Source organism: Bombyx mori, chromosome 11 (assembly GCF_030269925.1).
Source record: "Bombyx mori chromosome 11, ASM3026992v2".
Classification (NCBI taxonomy): Eukaryota; Metazoa; Arthropoda; class Insecta; order Lepidoptera; family Bombycidae; genus Bombyx; species Bombyx mori.
The window spans coordinates 6,287,757-6,307,303 of NC_085117.1; the positions used below are offsets into that span (position 1 = coordinate 6,287,757).

General features: G+C 37.3%; 2 protein-coding genes across 4 annotated transcripts in view; one reads left to right on the top strand and one right to left on the bottom strand.

Moving 5' to 3' along the window:
* LOC101739213 (serine/threonine-protein kinase SMG1) overlaps positions 1-19,547 on the bottom strand; it is a 119,780-nt gene that overhangs the window by 91,555 nt on the left and 8,678 nt on the right. The window lies entirely within an intron of this gene.
* On the top strand, positions 1,131-17,498 carry LOC101746094 (5-hydroxytryptamine receptor 1A). 2 transcript variants are annotated; one of them, XM_004924122.4, is made up of 5 exons: positions 1,131-1,594; positions 14,089-14,668; positions 14,840-14,999; positions 16,178-16,348; positions 16,705-17,498. In XM_004924122.4, exons 2-5 carry the CDS (start codon positions 14,295-14,297, stop codon positions 17,215-17,217), a joined length of 1,218 nt encoding a protein of 405 aa, XP_004924179.1. In that variant the 5' UTR covers positions 1,131-1,594; positions 14,089-14,294; the 3' UTR covers positions 17,218-17,498. The 2 variants fall into 2 exon arrangements, with proteins under 2 accessions (XP_004924179.1, XP_021202354.1); XM_021346679.3 differs by having other exon boundaries at positions 1,275-1,594; positions 14,089-14,472.

A 19,547-nucleotide genomic window follows, 5' to 3' on the forward strand; every position in this document is an offset into this window, starting at 1 on the left:
TCCTAAAAACGAATTCAACTGTCAGGTCCTAAATAAATAACAGAGCGAGGCAGATGCGAGGTCGAATTTTAGGCAAAAGGGAAAATGTCTGGTCTGGATTTTTCTCTAAATGAGTATGAAAAATATAATTTATATTGCACTACAAAAATTTATGAGTAGCCAGTATTTACATAAGCCAGATTAAGTTCTTCCTCTTCTTCTTCCTGTTAAGGTCTAATGATGTGATGTCCATTGTAAGCACATCTCATGTTATCGAAGTGCTTTTAGCTTCTGTGAAGATTGAAAATAGGTTCCCAGTCTCAAGCCCGCGACGTTTCGCACGAGAAAAGCGACAACACTAAGCCTAACGCTAGTACATGCAGTTCTGATGAACAATGTTTTGTCGTACCAGATGTTTGCAGACACGGAAGCCGATAACTATGTAGATAATAGACGATTGATGCGCGATAGTGACAAAATAACCGAACGCAAGAAGCAAAAGGTCTAATGTACTTTTTGAAAAAGCATCGCATTTGTCCAGATTCGTGCCGGTATCTTTCTTATGTTTCTTGACGTTTCGACTAATATTCATTTTAGAAAAAATATTGTAAGAAATTACTTAAAAGCTGTCGCAGAACTATCTATAGTATCCCGGCGGGTCAGGTAGACGTTGTCCTAACCAAAAGTCTTCAAAAAACCTAAAACCTGGTTGCATCGCTACATCGAGAACGCATTGAATTGTGTGCGTTGAATGTTCTACCAGTGGAAGATACATTTTAACTGTTCAATATAATATGGTAAGTAGGTGAACCAAAATGTCAATTCAAGAATAACATCGCGCAGAGCCATCTAAAGATATGCCAAAGTAACCATTAACCGTAATACATTATTAAGATAAAAGCACACAAAACCGATCCAGATATTGCCAATAAAAGCTTATTACCCGAAAGCTTAAACGTGCCCGCAACCGGCTTGCCTTAAATCCGGATCTCAAAATAACATTAGGGCTTTTAAAAGCTTACATTAGGCTAAAAACATGCTGGATGCGGAATTTATGTGAAAACGGTAACACGCCCTCAACAACGCGTAGCGAAACCAAACTTTGCGGCCAGTGTTTTACTTCAAGAGCACAAGGCCAACCTAATTAATATTCAATGATAATCCGAGCCTTGCATACCGCATAGAAACTACTTATCGTGAAACTCTCCCTAAACTGTACTAGCTGGGGGCGATTACCACAAACAAAATTCGACTGTCAAAACTCGAATCCTCAGTGTCAATTAAAAAAAAACTGAGCAACCTATTGTATTATGAATCCAATTGAAATCGAAATATTTGTCGCATAACCATGACCTTTGCCACTGGTTTTCAGTCACTAATGCTCGTGAAGACCTCGAATACGGGAGTTTGGGAGTCGGTGCCGGCTGCCGGTCGTCAGTAACGTGTCGAACACCGCCGTGTACGTACGTGTCCTACCCACTGATTCAAACGTTCCACAAAAATAATATCGTAAAGTTTATGTGCAGTGTCGTTGTACCATGCAGGATTTGTGTTTGATTGTAGTGAAATAAAACGAAAAATACAGTGTTTCGGAGTTGACAACATTGGATTGGAGGTAAATATTTACTAGTGTCGGGGTTGCGATGCTGTTGGCTCGTCCGCCGGTTCGCTATTTGCCCAACGTACAAACGCGACCGTTCGTTGCGATTTGCATATTTACACAACAAGAGCAACGAGATAGTAAACACATTTATATAGTTCCTTCATTCATTGCTCATCATTAAAAATTTAAATACTTTATTATTATTATTGCAAAAGTTAAAATGACTAATAACAACGAATGAAAAGTTTTGCGGTCGTTTAAATATTGTAATAGTCTTTTCGGGTTTCGTCTCAGACTACGGAGCTTTTGCTGCTCACGTATTAAAGTATACATTCTAACTTAGTCGCCAAAGCTCCAGACCAACTTACGTAAGCTCTCCCCCAACCTCGCTTATGTAACTGGCTGAATTGGACTGAATTTTATCTTTCCTATAGAATATTTAGGGATCACTGATATTGTTATCGCAGAAGACCTATCTCACTCTCTCTGCCTCCTTTTCTATCTTGAGTGTGAAGTTATTTGATAACATCGTTTCAATTATTATCAAATGACTCGATCAGTTTTTAAGGCGGCAATCTATATTTTTTGTTTCCCAAAGTGATTTGTTTCAGTGTGGCGGCCTATTGCTTTCTCTACGTGAATACAGCCCGCAATTATATCTGATTCAATAATGAAATGTTGTCACAGTCAGACAGCGCGGAATTAATTATTGAATTCAAATTCAATTACGGTTCTGAAAATTTCATGCGAATCAGTTCGATTCTGGAAAACAGACAGACGGTTCTAGAATTTTTTCATTAAAAATGTAGATGCATTACTCAGTATCAATGATATGTATTAGTGCGCGTCTATGCACATCAGCTAATGGAACCTAATGCAGTGCCCTTGATTGCACTCCTACAGAATTATCAATGTAGATACCGGCGCTCTAAGCTCGAATTAGCCCCTAATGGATACACGGCATTATGAAATTAACATTCAATACTCGATTTCGAACATCGTACACTACGCGCTACGTTGCTAAACATTTTATAGACTCCGAAGCTGTAAATTTAAATGGGTCACGCTTATCATTGGTCACCATTACAAGTTTTACGACCACCCACCCACCGCGAATGACTTCTGTGAGACGAATTTAATTTGGATACATTTCGGTACTGAAACTGTCACGGTACGTCACTGTTGTTTTTTTTTATTTTTTATATAAAGACTAAGGGATTTATGATGGGAACGAAGGTTTTATGTCCACACCATGCTGTTGTTAAACGTTAATTAACTTTGAAATCTGGTTAAGGTTTTTTTTAAATCTAAAATATGGATAGGCGAAGGTCAGAGCCCACCTAGTGCCAAGCGAAAAAGGACTCATGTGAACAACTTGAGGAGATCTAATCCGAACGTAGTCAGAACACGTACGTGCACTGGAATAAAGACTATCGTACCCTGAAAACGGAATTGACGATTGCTTCGTGCCAGATGTAAACAGATCGGTGGCACAATGGGCGCTACAATCAACGAACTTTACACGCACAATGAACAAACCAAAACGTTTATAATAATATGAAGGATGGTGATCAGATATACGTATTTCTTTTTTTCACCATATCGCTTTTACGTACTAAAAGTGTACAATTTCCAAAAAATATTCAAAATTGAGTTAATATGCGTAAACATTTGGTATCACCAGAATTTTTCTCATAAATACTGCCAAAAAAGAGCGTAGTTTAGTTTTAGTTTTAGTATTTTTTAGCTTAATTATGTTTTGACTACTATTAACAAAATTAATAAATAATTTTATCTTACTTTAAAAGACAGATACTGTAACTGATAAAAAAAAAAGTTGCAAATATGATTAATATTAAAAATATAACATGTTAAACTTTAAATAAACTCTTCTGTAAAATTAGTTTTGTTTTGAGATTATACAGTTTTAATGCGAGAAGACGATATGTCACCACATGATTTCATTGCGGCAATATTTTGGAATTATTATATATTGTAGTAACTAGTAATTCGGTTCTGAGCAGTCACTTGTCTAGGCACGATAAGAAAACGTATTATTATCGATTCCATTAGACGTGATATCCTATATCAACTTCGCCCTTGCCAACCATCCCCCGCCCTTTCGTATCTCCGAAGACATATAGAGCTGTCGAATCGTAGGGAAATTGTTATTTAATACGTGAGACATTACTGATCTGCGCGCAACGAGGACTCGCAATTATAACGAAACAACAAAAGAATACTTGCCGAAAACATTCACGCGAATAGCAAACCTATTTGTTTTTTCTATGATAATGAGTCGTTCACGAGACAAGAAACGAACGGCGCCTGAAGCGGCTCTAAGCAACTCATTACCATATATAAACGTAAACAACCTAGGACCTATTTACGAATTGGCGAAAACAGAATAACAATAACATCGACTGAGATAAATAAACAAAACCTTAGAACGATGTGATTAAACAAACTTAACTGGTGGTCTGTGAATACGCGCGGGACGGTACCAAGGTACTGGTTATTTGATCACTCTGATGCAATTGGAGCTTTAATCTCAAAGTGAGCCCGTTGTACTGAGCCAGTGAAAATCAAATAGACCGTGCTCTGGTTAGCTTTTTTTTTATTTATTGCCCTTGGAGGCAGACTAGAATACGCCCATGGAAATCAGCAATGCCAGGGGCAGAGCCAAGCCACTACCTAAAAGCTGGTGTACACAAATAAAAAAACCTAATCTTTAATGTTAAATCAAAGCTATTCTCTGCTTCACCTTTAAACTAGAATACCATTCGATCGATTGAGGTCACAGTTATGGATTAGGTTCGCTATCTTAATGTAAAAGTTTTAAAACTGTTAAGCAATGTGCCATTGTTTTGCGCAGTACTTACAAATATACATTAAAAGCTTTTATTTTTAAGATTCTGAAATACGTCTTTAAAATTAACCAAGCTATTGGCATTGCCGGTGTCCACTTACCACAAGAAAGAGCGACACGCTTATCTACTTTTAACGACTATTAAATATGTATTGAAAAATCGTTTAGTGATCGATAATATTTAAATAAATTCGATCAAAAACATTTATCGTAATAATCATCGCGCACATAGATATTGAGGTTATCTAGGAATCAATTTGCCAAGATGAAAAAAAGGTTTTACCACTCCTTGTCTAGTAAACGAACAATGAATTATCTATCTACAAAAGTGGTCGTTACGAAGTATGTGATCTTCACAATAATCTAGTAAAAAAAATTCGGAAGACTGAACAAACCTCTGTTCGAAGCCCTTTTCGATGGGTATGAAAGTAAATAGTTTGATGTTATTGTAAAAGGTTCATTATGTGAATGTGTGCGCGCGCGACAAACAACCCTTGTATGAAGGGACTGTAATGTAGTTACGAGTTTTTTTTCTTTCTCGCTAACAATATCCTATTTATGAAGTTGAGAAAATATGGCGCGATAGTGGCTTAACTCTGCGTTACTAGAAACCCATTGGTGTTCTAAAATAGTTTATTCCACATATTTCATTAAAGAAATACATAAATTTTATCAACAAATAAATTAGAGCGCTTTTCTTATTTGTTAATAGCAGCAATGCCCACTTTAAGTTAAGTGAAATGTTGAAATATGAGTTAAGTAGGAATTATATTAGCCGAATCAGACAGTTAGCTGGGGCGGGGCGCCTCCTTTTGCCTGGTCTAATTCAATTTATGGTACATATTTTCAAGTAGTATTTAAAAAATAATTTTATAGCTACGACTAGCTATAAAATAAAATTCGTTAGATATAGACGACTTTATATATATACTAACACTATATACTATACTATACTCTACCTAGTAATCTATATACATAAAAATGAATTGCTGTTCGTTAGTCTCGCTAAAACTCGAGAATGGCTGGACCGATTTGGCTAGTTTTGGTCTTGAATGATTTGTGGAAGTCCAGAGAAGGTTTAAAAGGTAGATAAATATGAAAATGCTCGGAATTAAATAAAAATAACAATTTTGTTTCTCCTTTGATGTGTCCCCCCGTCGGAAGGATTCCTTCTGTTTGTTTTAAGTTTATTTTATACAAAAGTTTAAGTCTTTTAATTATCGATTGAGGCACTACGAAGTCTGTCGGGTCAGCTAGTATTGTATATATTTCCAATTTTCGTAATTGTAACGCGACTTCGTATCGAATCGATATAAATCGCTCCCGGACGAGCTGTATGTCGAAATGCAATCAAGTTTTCCATTCAGACAGAATAAAACACTTTTATAACATACAGAGTGTTGTTTTAGTATTTTCAGAGAGCTTCAAGCGTTGTAGACACTGCAACGTTTGTTTTAGTGGCAACATTTTGAATGTTTGTATGTAGCTTTTATGGACTTAACGAAGTATCCATGAAGTGTGTGAATTGTAATGAAACCTTTCAGACCAATTTACCTAAACTATTAAATTTAACATCATTATTATAACATAATATATGTACATAAATAAAATATAAAAGGTATATATTACATAATAGGCAATGTCTGTACAAAAGCATTGCTTACTTTATAGAAAGCTCTTACGTCTAAATTACTTTCTCCCTCTATTTAAGTAAATAATGAAAACAAATCTCACGTTACATTAAACTCCTATTTCGTTTCCTCGGCGCGTAAACACTTTAATTAAATTTCGTATCGATCATATGGACTACGTACCTTAAGTATTGACCTAATAAAATAGTATTCACAATTACGACGAGTTTAATTTCGCCGAAACAAATGAAGGCAATTAAGATTAAACACCGCACCGCGCTCAGCGCACGGATCGACGATTGAATGTTAATAAATTGGTTCTCACACATCCATCCCTCAGATATTGACGGTAACTCGTAAAATAACCGCAGCTTGTTGTGGGTTCGCGGGTTTGGGATCACCCAACACACGTCTTGAACACTATACCATTGTTCCATCTATATGGAAGCGAGATGGTATGCTGCGGACTCACAATATACACTATATCTCTAAAAATAAATTTCTGTTCGTTAGTCTCGCTAAAACTCGAGAACGGCTGGATTGCGATTTGGCTAATTTTGGTCTTGAATTATTTGTGAAAGTCCAGAGAAGGTTTAAAAGGTAGATAAATATGAAAATCCTCGAAATTAAATAAAAATAACAATTTGGTTTTTCCTTTGATGTGTCCCCCGTCGGACGAATTCCTTTTGTTTGTTTTAAGTTTATTTTATACAAAAGTTTAGGTATTTTATTTATCGATTGAGGCACTACGAAGTCTGCCGGGTCAGCTAGTCACCAATAAAAAAGTGACACCATGTTTACTAGGACCCAGCTTAGTGTTTATTCCATTGAAATATATTTTGTCTCGTCAGCGCTCTAAGCAATGTCCGCGCGAACCAGAACAAAAGTGCTCATCGCTCTATTTGATATATCCGATAAGTGTATTAATACAATTTAGTTCTAATTAGTATGAAGCGTAGATGTGGAGTTACGTTGCTCGTAAATAATAACGCAGAAGAAAAATATGTAAGATCTACATCAAGCTTATGAAGGTTAATGGCGCACGTACAACATTTTACGGATGTATGTATTAGGGCGACGTAGCGCGGAAAATTATTATGGGCAAATAAAAGTAAACCTTTGCAATTTTGAATAAAAAAAACTCACGACAAATATTTGAAAAACGAACTGTGCTTGGACGTTACAGATTATATTAAAAGAAACATTACATAATTACTTTGTCGGCTATTAATCTGTCATTTCGATTAAAAATAAACTATCAGATAATAACCTAATTCATTTACGAGGCAAAACTCGAGAAACAGACAAGAGCTTCGAGCGTATTGCACCAATATTTCTGTGGCGGGAGTTAAACTTTTTTTTTTTTAAATATTTCTATACAGTAAGCTGTCGTTAGACATTCAACCGTAGTTTTGAGAAAAACAAGCTCGGCTGTACATGCACAATGTCCATTGACATGTCCATATCAATTAATCTACAGTAGATCCAATAGATCTTGAGGCACTCTTCTTCTGAGTCTTCTTGTAGTCATTCGGTTGTCCATTAAATGTTTAGCAAGGTTATTCGGATGGGCTTCCAATCTTACACAATAGTTAAACCTAACGTGTTTTGCTCGTGCCGAACCACTTTTGGAATTCGTATTGTGTAGGTATTTGCCGTCCAAACGTTTTGGAATATAGCACAAAGCGATCATAGTAATCCGACGAAAGCCTGGAGCTTTAGCGTAACTGTCCGTGCGCGCTCAGTGTATGAGAAACAGCGTATGTGTAGACCCCGGAATGAATAGGAATAATAGTTTTAGAGGGCTCTTCGAAATATCATGTGGCCGAACCGGTAACAAAGATCTTCTTCGTAACGATAACAATTCCGAGACCGGTCACATTGTGCGATTAATTTTTAAAAGTTATTTTTTTAGGACTTGCCGCTTTTCGGTGAGTTCCCTTGATAGCTATGAAGTTTTCGGAACGCAGACTATTATTGAAAAACAAAAAGAAAAAAAACAAGAGAAACCGTAGATTTTTTTGATTCGTAACTTGACTTAACGAAATTCAGAAGAATACTAGTATTGCATATTATATAATTCTCAGTTTATTTTATAGTGTTTGGTTTGAAAAGAACGCCTAAATTTGCTATCTTAACTGAAGACTGACAGGACAAAAGACAATTAACCCAGTAGCCAATTTAAAATTCATTCTTTCGTTACCCTGAAAGTTTCATTCAAAGAATGATGGATCACATGCTACTTACTGTAGAAATTTCACAATTCAAATGTCAAACTTTTATAAAATGGAATGAAACAAAAGCATTCTCTCCTCTAACTCTTGAAATGAAAATTCCTCTATTGTTCACGATCTATCCGGAACTGGGGGATTTTTGAACTGTGAATTAATATAATCAAAATTCAACTTGGAATTATGTAACAATTTAAATCTCCAAACTCCCACTTTGGTGGTTGGTAGGTAGCATTTGCGTTGTAGATGTTTATGGGCTCCGGTAATCACTTAACACCAGGTGGGCTGTGTGCTAGTCCAACCATAAATGAAATAAAAAAATAAAAAAAAAAATTACAAAATCAGCTCTACAAATTAATACAGCCGTTTTTATAACTTAGCAATAAATAAATTTCCTTCATGTATACTCATTTAGAGAATCGTTTTAAATATTGTTAATTCAATACCAGCGGCATATTATGTACGACAGATGTATATCGATGTTACACGATGAGAAAAAAATAGGATAAAAATAGAAAGTTACGTTTTCATGGACGTTGACCTTCGGCAGCCACCCTCTTCAGTGTTCCACCCCCTAAAGCGATTACCGTTTGCAAGGTCTACAGCAAATAACAGGGTTAAATACCTAAGGTTCAATGCTACTCCAGCTGAGAGTTCTTGCGAGACAAATTTTATTAGCACTTTGAGAAATTATTTACAAGAATTAATAAATAGAACGTGCTTACACACACAATGATCGAATAACAGCGTGTGACAAGCATTAAACTCTCGATAATTGTAATTTGTATAATTATTATACTCCTAGGCCTCAAACTTGGCTCGAAGTGGATGGCGGCATTCACAATCGAACCAGTGACACAAGTTCCAATTAATTACTGCTAAGCCACGAGCTTGAACGAATTTCCCAAATAAACTTCCGTATGACATCATCGAATACAAGATACGTATAAATCAAAACTTAATGTTTGGCAATACAAAAACATCCTTAAAACGGCCGAAGTTCAAGAATGTACTAAAAACATGTTGATGTTTTCGATAATTTCTTATGATCCGCAACTATTAACTGCTAAGTAGATTTACTACCCTATATACGCAGCAGTATCAATACGCAGCTATGATGCAATAAATGACACTTTATTTACAAGAATACGAAGAGAATCTTAATTCAGAAAGATTACCACATCAATCAAATCAATATTGATATTGTGGTATATTGCATCTATATCTGTTGCCTAATGGTTCGTAAGCAGTTGAAAATTTGCTTAGTGTTTCCGTAGACTAGTAAAAAATTGTTATACAAATTTTAATTGCAGTTAGTTTCCAATAAAATAAGACATAGGTCTTGTTAGAACTGAAGACTACTTTGAGAAGCATTTAGCATTAACAATAAACTAGGTTCGACGCGAATCGCTAAGTTCAGTGAAAGACCTTAGTAATATGTCAATGCTGGCAATAGAGCTTTGTTAGAAGATTTATATTTATCTCTACTTTGTATCAAACGAGACGTTAAGGATATTGCGACTATAAATCCTGTTTGGAAATTTTACTGAATGTTACGTTGGTGAGAGAAAGCCAAACTTTGAATCAGTTCATTTAATGGTGGCAAATAGATGACAAGCGGTCTAGACCCGACCACCCATGGAGTTAAAAACATAAATAAATAGTTGCTCATCGTGAATAGTCCTGAAAACAACTGAGTTTTGAGTTGAGTTTCAAAACTGAGTTTTAAACCATTATTTTTTAATATGGCAACGATTTAATACGGTTTTCATTTGTATATAATAGGACATGCGTCTATAGAGTCAAATTGTTGACTTTGTTAAAGGCTTGCCTGCTTTAATTAGCCACTTACTAGTACAAGTGCAACTGAAGTGTTCAATTAGACTCCGATGCTTAAATGATAATTATAATGAAGTTTACACAAATCATTATTTGCGTGGGCTCATATCAGATGTCAAACAGTATTGACATCGGCCACCGGGCTGCATGCTAATGCCCCTGTCATTGGACGCTAAAGGGCATTTAGTGTTTATACTCGTTCAACAGACAAAATCGTGATCTGAATAATAGGTTAACATTGTGGTTGCAGATTGCAGCTCCGCATTTATAACAGTCCGATTTAATTCAATTCATTTAAATAGCATTTCGTTGATAATGTGTTATATTTGAATTCTGAATCAATTTCATTTTCACGAATGTGAACAGATGCGCCGTTTTTACTTCAGTTAAGTTGTATAAATATTTACTAATGGTAAAGATACCAAAACATTCATACCTGGCCCGCACACTGTCGGAAATGGATTTTCAGGAACATTTAAACGTATGACGCTACCCTCCTAATCAGAATTTCTAGTGACTTCGTAGTGGGACTATAAAAACTACTTATAACACACATTTAGTCATGCCGAAGTCATTTTAAAGTTAAATGACTGAACTGGTCATCATTTAACCAACGCACTGTCATATAAGCTTCATTTAATTATTTTTTTATTGCCCTTGTAGGCAGACGAGCATACGGCCCACCTGATGGTGAGTGGTTACCGTCGCCCATGGACTTTAGCAATGCCAGGGGCAGAGCCAAGCCGCTGCCTACCGTTAAGTACTCTTCACAAGCCTCGTTGGAAGAAGGATATGTCATAGCGCTCGGGAAACACCGTGGAGGGGAGCTCATTCCATAGCCGGATGGTATGTGGCAAAAAAAGGTATCTGGAAACGCACTCTGGATGAACACGCAGTGGCTCCAGGTAGTATGGATGAACTCTACTCCGGTGGCGGGCGGTGCGATGGTAAAAACGAGATAAAGGTATCATCTCAAACAATCCCTCAGAGCACGGGACATCAAATCACGTCGAATAGAATTCAAATCACAATGCACAGAAGAAAATACCTGATATATCAATATCAATATTAATACGGAATACTAAAATCCGAACACGAAGATCATCATGGCACGTACCCAAAAATGAATGACCGTATCCAATAATCCAGCTTCAACATCATAGCGTTATAGGTACATATGTACATAATTTTCGAACGTCATCGGTTAACACACAAAGGAATAACAACTATAATTGTGGAATCGAATAGTGGTCCAAACATCAGTACTGGTTGTTTGGGTTGATTTTTAATAAAACAGGACGTATCATTCGTTTAGTAAATTTAATACAGTGTATTCTTAATGTTTGTAAAATTACAACATTCAGCTGTCGGTGATTTTGTTCTACGACTCGCAACGACAAGCAAATAATTTTATTCCAACAAATACTACACCATTTTCATTTTATGATATCTATGAGCTACGATGGCTGCAAAGCACCGGATAGTCCATTAATGCATGACAGATTATTTTCTGCATATAATATACCAACCGGGAACTTTGGCAATTTGTTGACATTATTAATGTAACGGTCAACAGTAACAAGACACGTTCTATGTTTTTGTTTCTCGAGACTATGTACATAACGAGTAGGTATGAGAGCGTTGGCCTTTTTTTCTGAGTTATATGTACGTAAGCTGTGTTCACATTTCGTTTATAATTGAACATTCGTCAGTCCTTCAGTCCTTCAAAGGAATTACGCATACTAGCTTATGGTGCACCATAATTGTGGTTGATTGAGACTTCATATTCATGCCTCATTCCCGTCTCATTCAGGTTTCGTTTACATAATTATGTACTTCCAAAATTCCGTATCAGAGTAGTAGGTCGTGGGCCTATACCCAAGAAGTTAATATCGTTATGAAGATCGAACATACTCATTTAGATTATTCTGTATTATTACTATTCTGCAGAGGTTACATGTAATACGTACGCATATTTTTTCTGAAAGTATAGGCAATGTAAAAAATGATCACGAGTACGTACTCAAGCCGGCAGTCTATTGGCGATGACAGTTTTGACACATATAACTGCTTGCTTAGACAATATTAAAGTTGGAAAACGATAAATTGTAAATGTTATCGTACGAGGAAACGTTACATCTATTGATTACTGACGTTTTATTTGCAAACAATCGATTTTAGATTGTGTATTTGAATTCGCCGGGTCGTTGTCCTGATTATAATCGCTTTCTACAATGCGTTCGCGATTCTATTATGACACGTAGGCATTGTGGATAAGTTACGGGAGCTCGGAATGTTTTTTCATTCCCAACAAGGAGTGGGAGAGCTCGAGGGTTCAGCAAAAAGAAAGAGGAGAAGGTTTCTAACAACCGCCCGGCCTCCGAAGGCTGCTTCCAAAACGCATCTACCACAAGATAGGAATCGCGACCCGCTAAGAAAACACGTCGCGGAACTTGGCGGATTGGTGCTATAGGGCTGTTGAACGTTGAACTCTTCGACGAGTACGGTGACATGTACTTGGGCTGCTCCTAGCGTAAGAAACAATAGCGTCCAAAAGCACCGAAAATAGATAGAGATCAGAACGCGTTTACGAATGACGAATCTACATAGAATGAATTATATTATGTGAATAATCGTATGTAAGTTCTATTGCTACCTTTGTTGCTCAGTTCTGCTGCAAAGAAATAGTGCATTCGACTTGATGAACATAACATAACTTATCAACATTCAAAACGTTTCAAAATGTAGCGGGAATTAACCCAGATTCAGTAATGTGACCAATAGTTATGATGTTTATTTAACATAAAAAGGTAATAGTCATATTTCTGCGAATATCATTTTAGTAAAGTGCATTTTAAACAACGCTTTCAGAATGATAGTCGATTTACAATTCAATTATGTTAATTATATATTTATAAATATAGTTTGATATTTTTAATGAACACACTGCAGTCCAACGTTTTTCTTTCATGGTCTTCTAAGCTTTTTCTAACAGAAATTGCTTCTATTTGTTAGTTAGTAGGCTTTTGTATTGATTTTTGTGCTTTTTTTTTTCAATTTACACAACATTAGTTTCAATGTTAGGCAATGGAATAAAAGCAAACCCGACAAGGGCATCGCCTTGAGTTGTTCACGATTCCTCACACAACACAGCCGTTTCTACTTTTATGAACTACCCGTGACCTTCGACGTCTGAAATACTTAATTCATTTATAGCGGTAAAGCAATCGATTACTTAGACGAGACAGTTCGTCTTATATCTCGAAGCATAAATCAATTATTTATGTTTCGTGCGTAATGTGTAAATGTAAGTAATATTGAACCGAAAGCCTGTTCCTATTCCTTCAAAAAGTTATGATTTAGCAAGCGAGGTCGTGTGAGATAATGAGGAGTGATTTACATTGGGAGATCATCTCAACTGATAAGGGCGATTTCATGATCTCACTGTCAGCAACATAAGGTGCTCTGCAAAAGCAATATATACGACAACTTTCACATAATGAAAACCTTCGCATCAATGTCCGCCACATACACACGGTAATCGAGAAGAGTGAACACGCACACAATTTATAATTTATTATAAAAAAAGAACACAATATTCCTAACCTAAAAGTACATGTTATTATCCGCAACATGCTTCGTCAGATTACAGAAATAAAGTTATCAGCAACATGCTTCGTCAAAAAGTACAATACTTACTTTCAGCTGCAAGCGTTGTCATACACACAATTTATTAGTGTTGATACGACAACTTTTCGTCAATATTCTATTTCTTTCGAATTCACGAAACTTTTTATTTAGGTATATACAAAACTGACTTATATCAGTATTAATCTAAAACACTCCGTACCAAACGCTCTATGGCGTATTTACCAATACTAAACTAAAGCACTCGATCTATCATTAGCGACGACTAATCCGAACATTCTGTTTCAGGTTACGAAACAAAACGCGACATTCCCGAGTTGTGAAAAATGTGCGAACAGTGCCATAGTGCAAAGACAAGTTCGTGCGCCATAAGAGTGCGAGTGACACATGAGTGATACGTCGTGAGGACTGTTGAGGCGATGACCGCGTGAAGTTCGACCACGACGTCGAACGGTTCCGAGTGGGGGACGCTGGCGACCGCGCCCAGCGATGGTATGGACGGTGCATTCGAGAACGAAAGCGACCGGGGATGGAATTCGACCGAAGAGGGGACGGATGCGAACTTGTACAATTACTGGGCTTGGAGCATCGTCGACGGTTCCCTCATGGTGTTGATCGTGAGCGGGAACACTCTCACCATCCTCGCCGTCACGCTAAGCAGAAAATTATCATGTTTAGTATCCAACCAGTTCGTACTAAACCTGGCGATATCAGATCTAATGGTCGGCCTCACCCTGCCGTACCACCTCGTTTTCTACCTGGACGATGAATTCGGAACGGTCAAATGGACGTGCTTAATGAGATTCATTCTCATAATATTAGCATGTTTGGCGTCCATTTACAACATCATAGCTATAGCCGTAGACAGGTGAGTGGCGTGCCGTGAGTAAAACGCTCACGTCAGCATACGAATTTCTTTGCCCTTCGACAGTCGTAATTCAGAGAATTGTCTGATAAAAATAGAATTTTACCTTCTGCCGTACTGTCACGCTATCCGATCACGAATTACAAATTTAAATTCGTTGTTCGTGTGTTACAGGTACATAGCGATAGTGCACCCGCTCCATTACAGCCGGTACATGACAAAGCTGGTGACTCGAGTGCTGATGAGCGCCACGTGGTCAGTGGCCGTGTGCATCAGCTGCATACCGATATTCTGGAACGAGTGGCATGACGGAATTGCATGCGAAATGAACATGGTGAGTGTGATTTGAAAACACAACGGTTCATTTATTTGTGCAAGATCAAGGTCCTTAACATGTTGTACAATATGTTTTTTACAACTGAACTATATGTCCATTGGGACGAGAATGCGCCTGAATCACATCTACCGAAGTTCAAGCAGTATCACAAATTCTCGTGATTGGCACATCGTTGATAACGCTAATGACGTAGTAGGAAAATCCCCTATATGTACCTACATCAACTAGACAAGTCTATCTGTATCTGTACCTTCCACTTTATTACAAGATATCTATCAAGCTGGATTGCTATGTTTTCAATATTACGTCTTTAGAACGGTTTACCGATCCACGTTTAATTATGGAATGAACCTAAGCGTTCTACGTAACGATTCAATAAAACGTTAATCACTCGTTTTATTACATCATAAAGTAAACAGTTGCTCTAAACTCGTCTTTATTTGCACTTCTACTTAGTTGTTTTTATAACCTTTGATCGTTGTAAAGGTTCGCTTTTTGTTGGCGTAGATGGGCGGACAAGCTCACGGCCATTCTGCTCTTAAGCCACCCATATGATACAACAACGGAAGAACCATACGTCATCAAATATACCTTAAAATCTTGATAACACTGGCATAGGGAATTATCTCCAAAAGCGTCTCAAGGAATTGCTCTTTCGACACGAATTCCGATGAGCCATGCTTTGAATAAATTTTTAATCTTTTAATTTTTTAACAAATACCCTACTACTACTGTAGTAATATTAAAGATTATCAAGATTAATTGACCTAGTCGAGTGTCAAACGATAAACTCATCTCAAGATAATAACTAATTAAAAATAATTGTAGTCAATTGATTACTATACTAAACAGACGAGTGTAACTTACAACACAGCGGCATTACCATTGTTCTTTAGAATAAAACATTGCCTGTTTGATGCCGAGCGCGAACCCATATTATTAAGTTTTTTACTAAGAACTTTTTATGAAGTATCTACAAATTTAAAAAAGATAATTATACCAGTTAACGGTAAAGCAGAAGCAAGTTCTGCTTTGTCAACATCGATAAGAAGTAGTAAACGCTACTTAGTAGGTGGATCGTATGCTCATGTTTCTGAGACAGCAAAAAGGTCAAGATTGCCTCAAATTTTCCATGATTTATTGACCGATTTTGACAAAATATTGTTTATTTCTAGGTAGTACCGAAGTCATACACGACGAGCATCTTAGCGCCAATGTTCTCTTTGATATGGATGGTCATGTTCATCCTTTACTGGCGGATATGGCGCGAGGCAACTTGCCACGCAAGACGGATGCGAGCCAACACTTGTTGCCCTACTGGAGCCAATGACTGGAAGAGTATACAGGTAGACTGATGTTGCTAATTCCTAATTAATTGAACAATAATAATTAAGTCGGTGTACCGACATCTATTGGTCACGACTAGAAACTTCTAAATCGAGCTAAAAAATATTAGGTTCGTTAATAAAAAATTCAGACGGTTTTTCCGAGCAAAAGCGAGGGTCAGGCTGGGACGTCATATCTTGTCTTTAAACATTAAGTTGGTTGGTAAAATCACCCTCAGCATTCCCTTAAATATTATTTATGTATAAATACATGTGGTGTTAAAACTGAAAATTTGCAATGTTGACCTTCGAATTATACAAACCTATACCATATTATATCATTGAGCATAATACAACTCTTGTCTTTAAATTTTCAGGTCGTACTGCTGGTTCTTGGATCGTTTTCCATATGCTGGATGCCGTTCGTGGTAGTGGCTTGCGCACAGACCTTGCCAATTATGCCGTTACACAATCACATCGCTTACAGACTAACCTCTTCACTGGCCATGTCCAATTCAGGAATCAATCCTCTTATTTACGCTTGGAAAAATGCTGGATTCCGTGCGGCTTTCGCTAAACTGCTACGTTGCAAGCGACCTGACACATCGGAATACAGAGGATCACCGGCACCGGAAAGGAAGAGAGGATCCGTGGCTTTACGTGAAGGCTCTATCACTCGATCTAGCGCTCCGGCCGCTCTATCCAGCATGGGTGGTCGTCCTGCAAGACTGTTGTATGTCGAACAGGATTCAGATACATCTAGATGCCGCATCATTGAAAACGCTGGGTATGTTGATTCGGAGAGGGGTGATTCCAACCCGTCTTATGCTCCCGACGGTCCGACACCCGTCCACAATAAGACCGCGGCCTGCTCCCCGGACGCAGTGTAGTGCAATAAAACGACAAAAGACGTTTAGTGGGAAAAATAAAACGCTTCTAGTTAAATCATTAGTGACATTAGGGTACAGTTTTCGCATTTAGGTGCCTGTTTAAATCTACTCGCTCAAGTTTTTCAAAAGCTTTATTGTTGAAATTTTATTCAGAGATTACGATTAGTTCCCCTACCTACCTGAATTAAATGGTTCTCTGTAAATGGTGTTTAGATTATGTAATTAAAAAGATGTTCTATGTAATATTAAAAATTAAATATATTATTATGGTTAAATGTAAATAGGTCTCTGTCATTTAATCCTTAATTAAATATATGTAATGTGTAGAAAATAAACTATGACATGCTGTGGAAGACCATGGACGTCTGGTGTAATATACTTCTGTTGACTGCACTTGCAGCACTGGACAAAACATAAACTGTTGCAAAACCGGGTCTCAGAAGTCAAACAAATGATCGGTCGAATATGATGTATCCAACGAAAGTTAAACTATCTAATATATTTTTAACAACATCAAAATAATTAGTAATAAATTAAATCCCAACCTAATTTTAAGATAACAGTAACGCCATCTAGCCTTTAAGTATCAAACTAAAACATGACTCTTATGAATTTACTACCGCCACCTTCTGTTATTTCATGCATGCATTTCTGCTATTTAACTTCTGTTATTTAAAAGGTATGACTATAACACATTTTATTAAATTCAACTAAATAAGTATTTAGTAGCTTACTTACAGAATCATCGCCAAAATTACCAATCTCAATATCAATAACGATTATTTCGTTGTTTATAATATAAAACATATTGAATTTGATTATTAGAGTGCAAGGTTCAGAGAAGTTTCTTAGATTATTAATTTATACTCTAAAGGGGCGTACAGCGTTTTCTATTTTAACTACACCACTGCGTTAGCTACCGTGTTCATTTTGGTACCATATGTGGTATGTGAATTACAGTAAAAAAAATGCAAACGTAAAAGGCGAAAGTGTATATTTTGAAATTTACACATTTAAAGAAATTTGGGCGAGGCCTATGTTCAACAGTGGACGTCTGTGGGCTGATAGAATAGAGTAGAAAAAAAGAAAAATTTAAAACCGTATAAGTAGTAGCGTAGCCCGTTTTATAGTTACGTAAAATATTTGTAAATATGGGTCACAATATAAATACGGCCGCCCTGCTAGCCATATGAGGTCGAAGTCCCATTTGTGTAAAGGCAGCCCGACTGGTACTACTGTTATAAGTATAATTTAACCGGAGCGCATGACTTCTTTGTCCGAAATAGGCATGCTTGTGGGATCAACCCCTGAGCCCTTACAGCCACTATACGCCAACTGGCGATCGCTTTTCAGAGAACGCTGCTGTCCATTCAGCACGAGAGGAGATCAACCGGTTTTTTTTTTTCTGCGTAAGCTGATAGTCTTGAGAGGCTATTTTAGCGTAACCTTAACTAGTAGGTAGGTATAGCTCACGGGGCTCAAACCTGACGACGTTGCTAACACGAACCTTAGCGAGAGCCGTGCTTCGCAGAATCTACCACCGGATCGGAAACGTGACCCACTGAGAAGATCCGGCGAGAAACTCAGTGGGCTGTGTCTGTGGGTTAATTTACTCGTCGAGCCCTTCGTTGCAAGCGACGGGTTCGACGAGAACGATGACCAGTGCTTGAGGTACCTAAAAGCACCGTTAGTGGATCGGGAGGAATCAACAGGTGTCTTTAAGGCCAACAACACAGTTTCTTACAAACGAAAATGAATCACTCGTGTCCTAATGATGTAGATGTATCCTGAGGCAAATTCTAAATAGTCTGAGTAATTTTACATAGGCGTGTGTTCGTACAACTATCACAATGAAGGAGTAGCATCGTGTGACAAAATGTAACCCGAGTCAAGCCTGTACGCGGTGATATCAGCGCCCTACATACACATTTCTGTGGCGAACAGGTAATCGTTAGTTCGCCGTATTACCGTAGTACCGATATTGTTTCTCATATTCAATCGAGAGGTAGCACGCGCTGTCGAGATGTACTTCTGGTAAGAGCTTAATATCAGGTAAGATCGTTTATCTGCCATCCCTGACCTTACAGGTAAGTTCTCGTTGGTAAATTAATAATTATGTTATAACCTATCTAGTGGACAAACGAACTTCTTCCACATTAATAAATCGTTTAAGAATATCAAACTCACAAAATTTGTGAATTTACTGGTAGCATATCGTGTCCGGGACACTTATTTTGTTCGACAATAGATGTGTCCGCCGCTACATCTCTTTATCTGTTTGAAAGGCGCTGATAAAGTTAAATAATTGATAACCTTCTCAAAGAGAATCC

Bases quoted from the DNA above. Each gene is read 5' to 3' on its own strand.
- LOC101746094 (XM_004924122.4), top strand. From the start codon at position 14,295: ATGGACGGTGCATTCGAGAACGAAAGCGACCGGGGATGGAATTCGACC. The intron at 14,669-14,839 runs GTGAGTGGCGTG...CGTGTGTTACAG, and splicing joins ATAGCTATAGCCGTAGACAG to GTACATAGCGATAGTGCACC. The intron at 15,000-16,177 runs GTGAGTGTGATT...GTTTATTTCTAG, and splicing joins TTGCATGCGAAATGAACATG to GTAGTACCGAAGTCATACAC.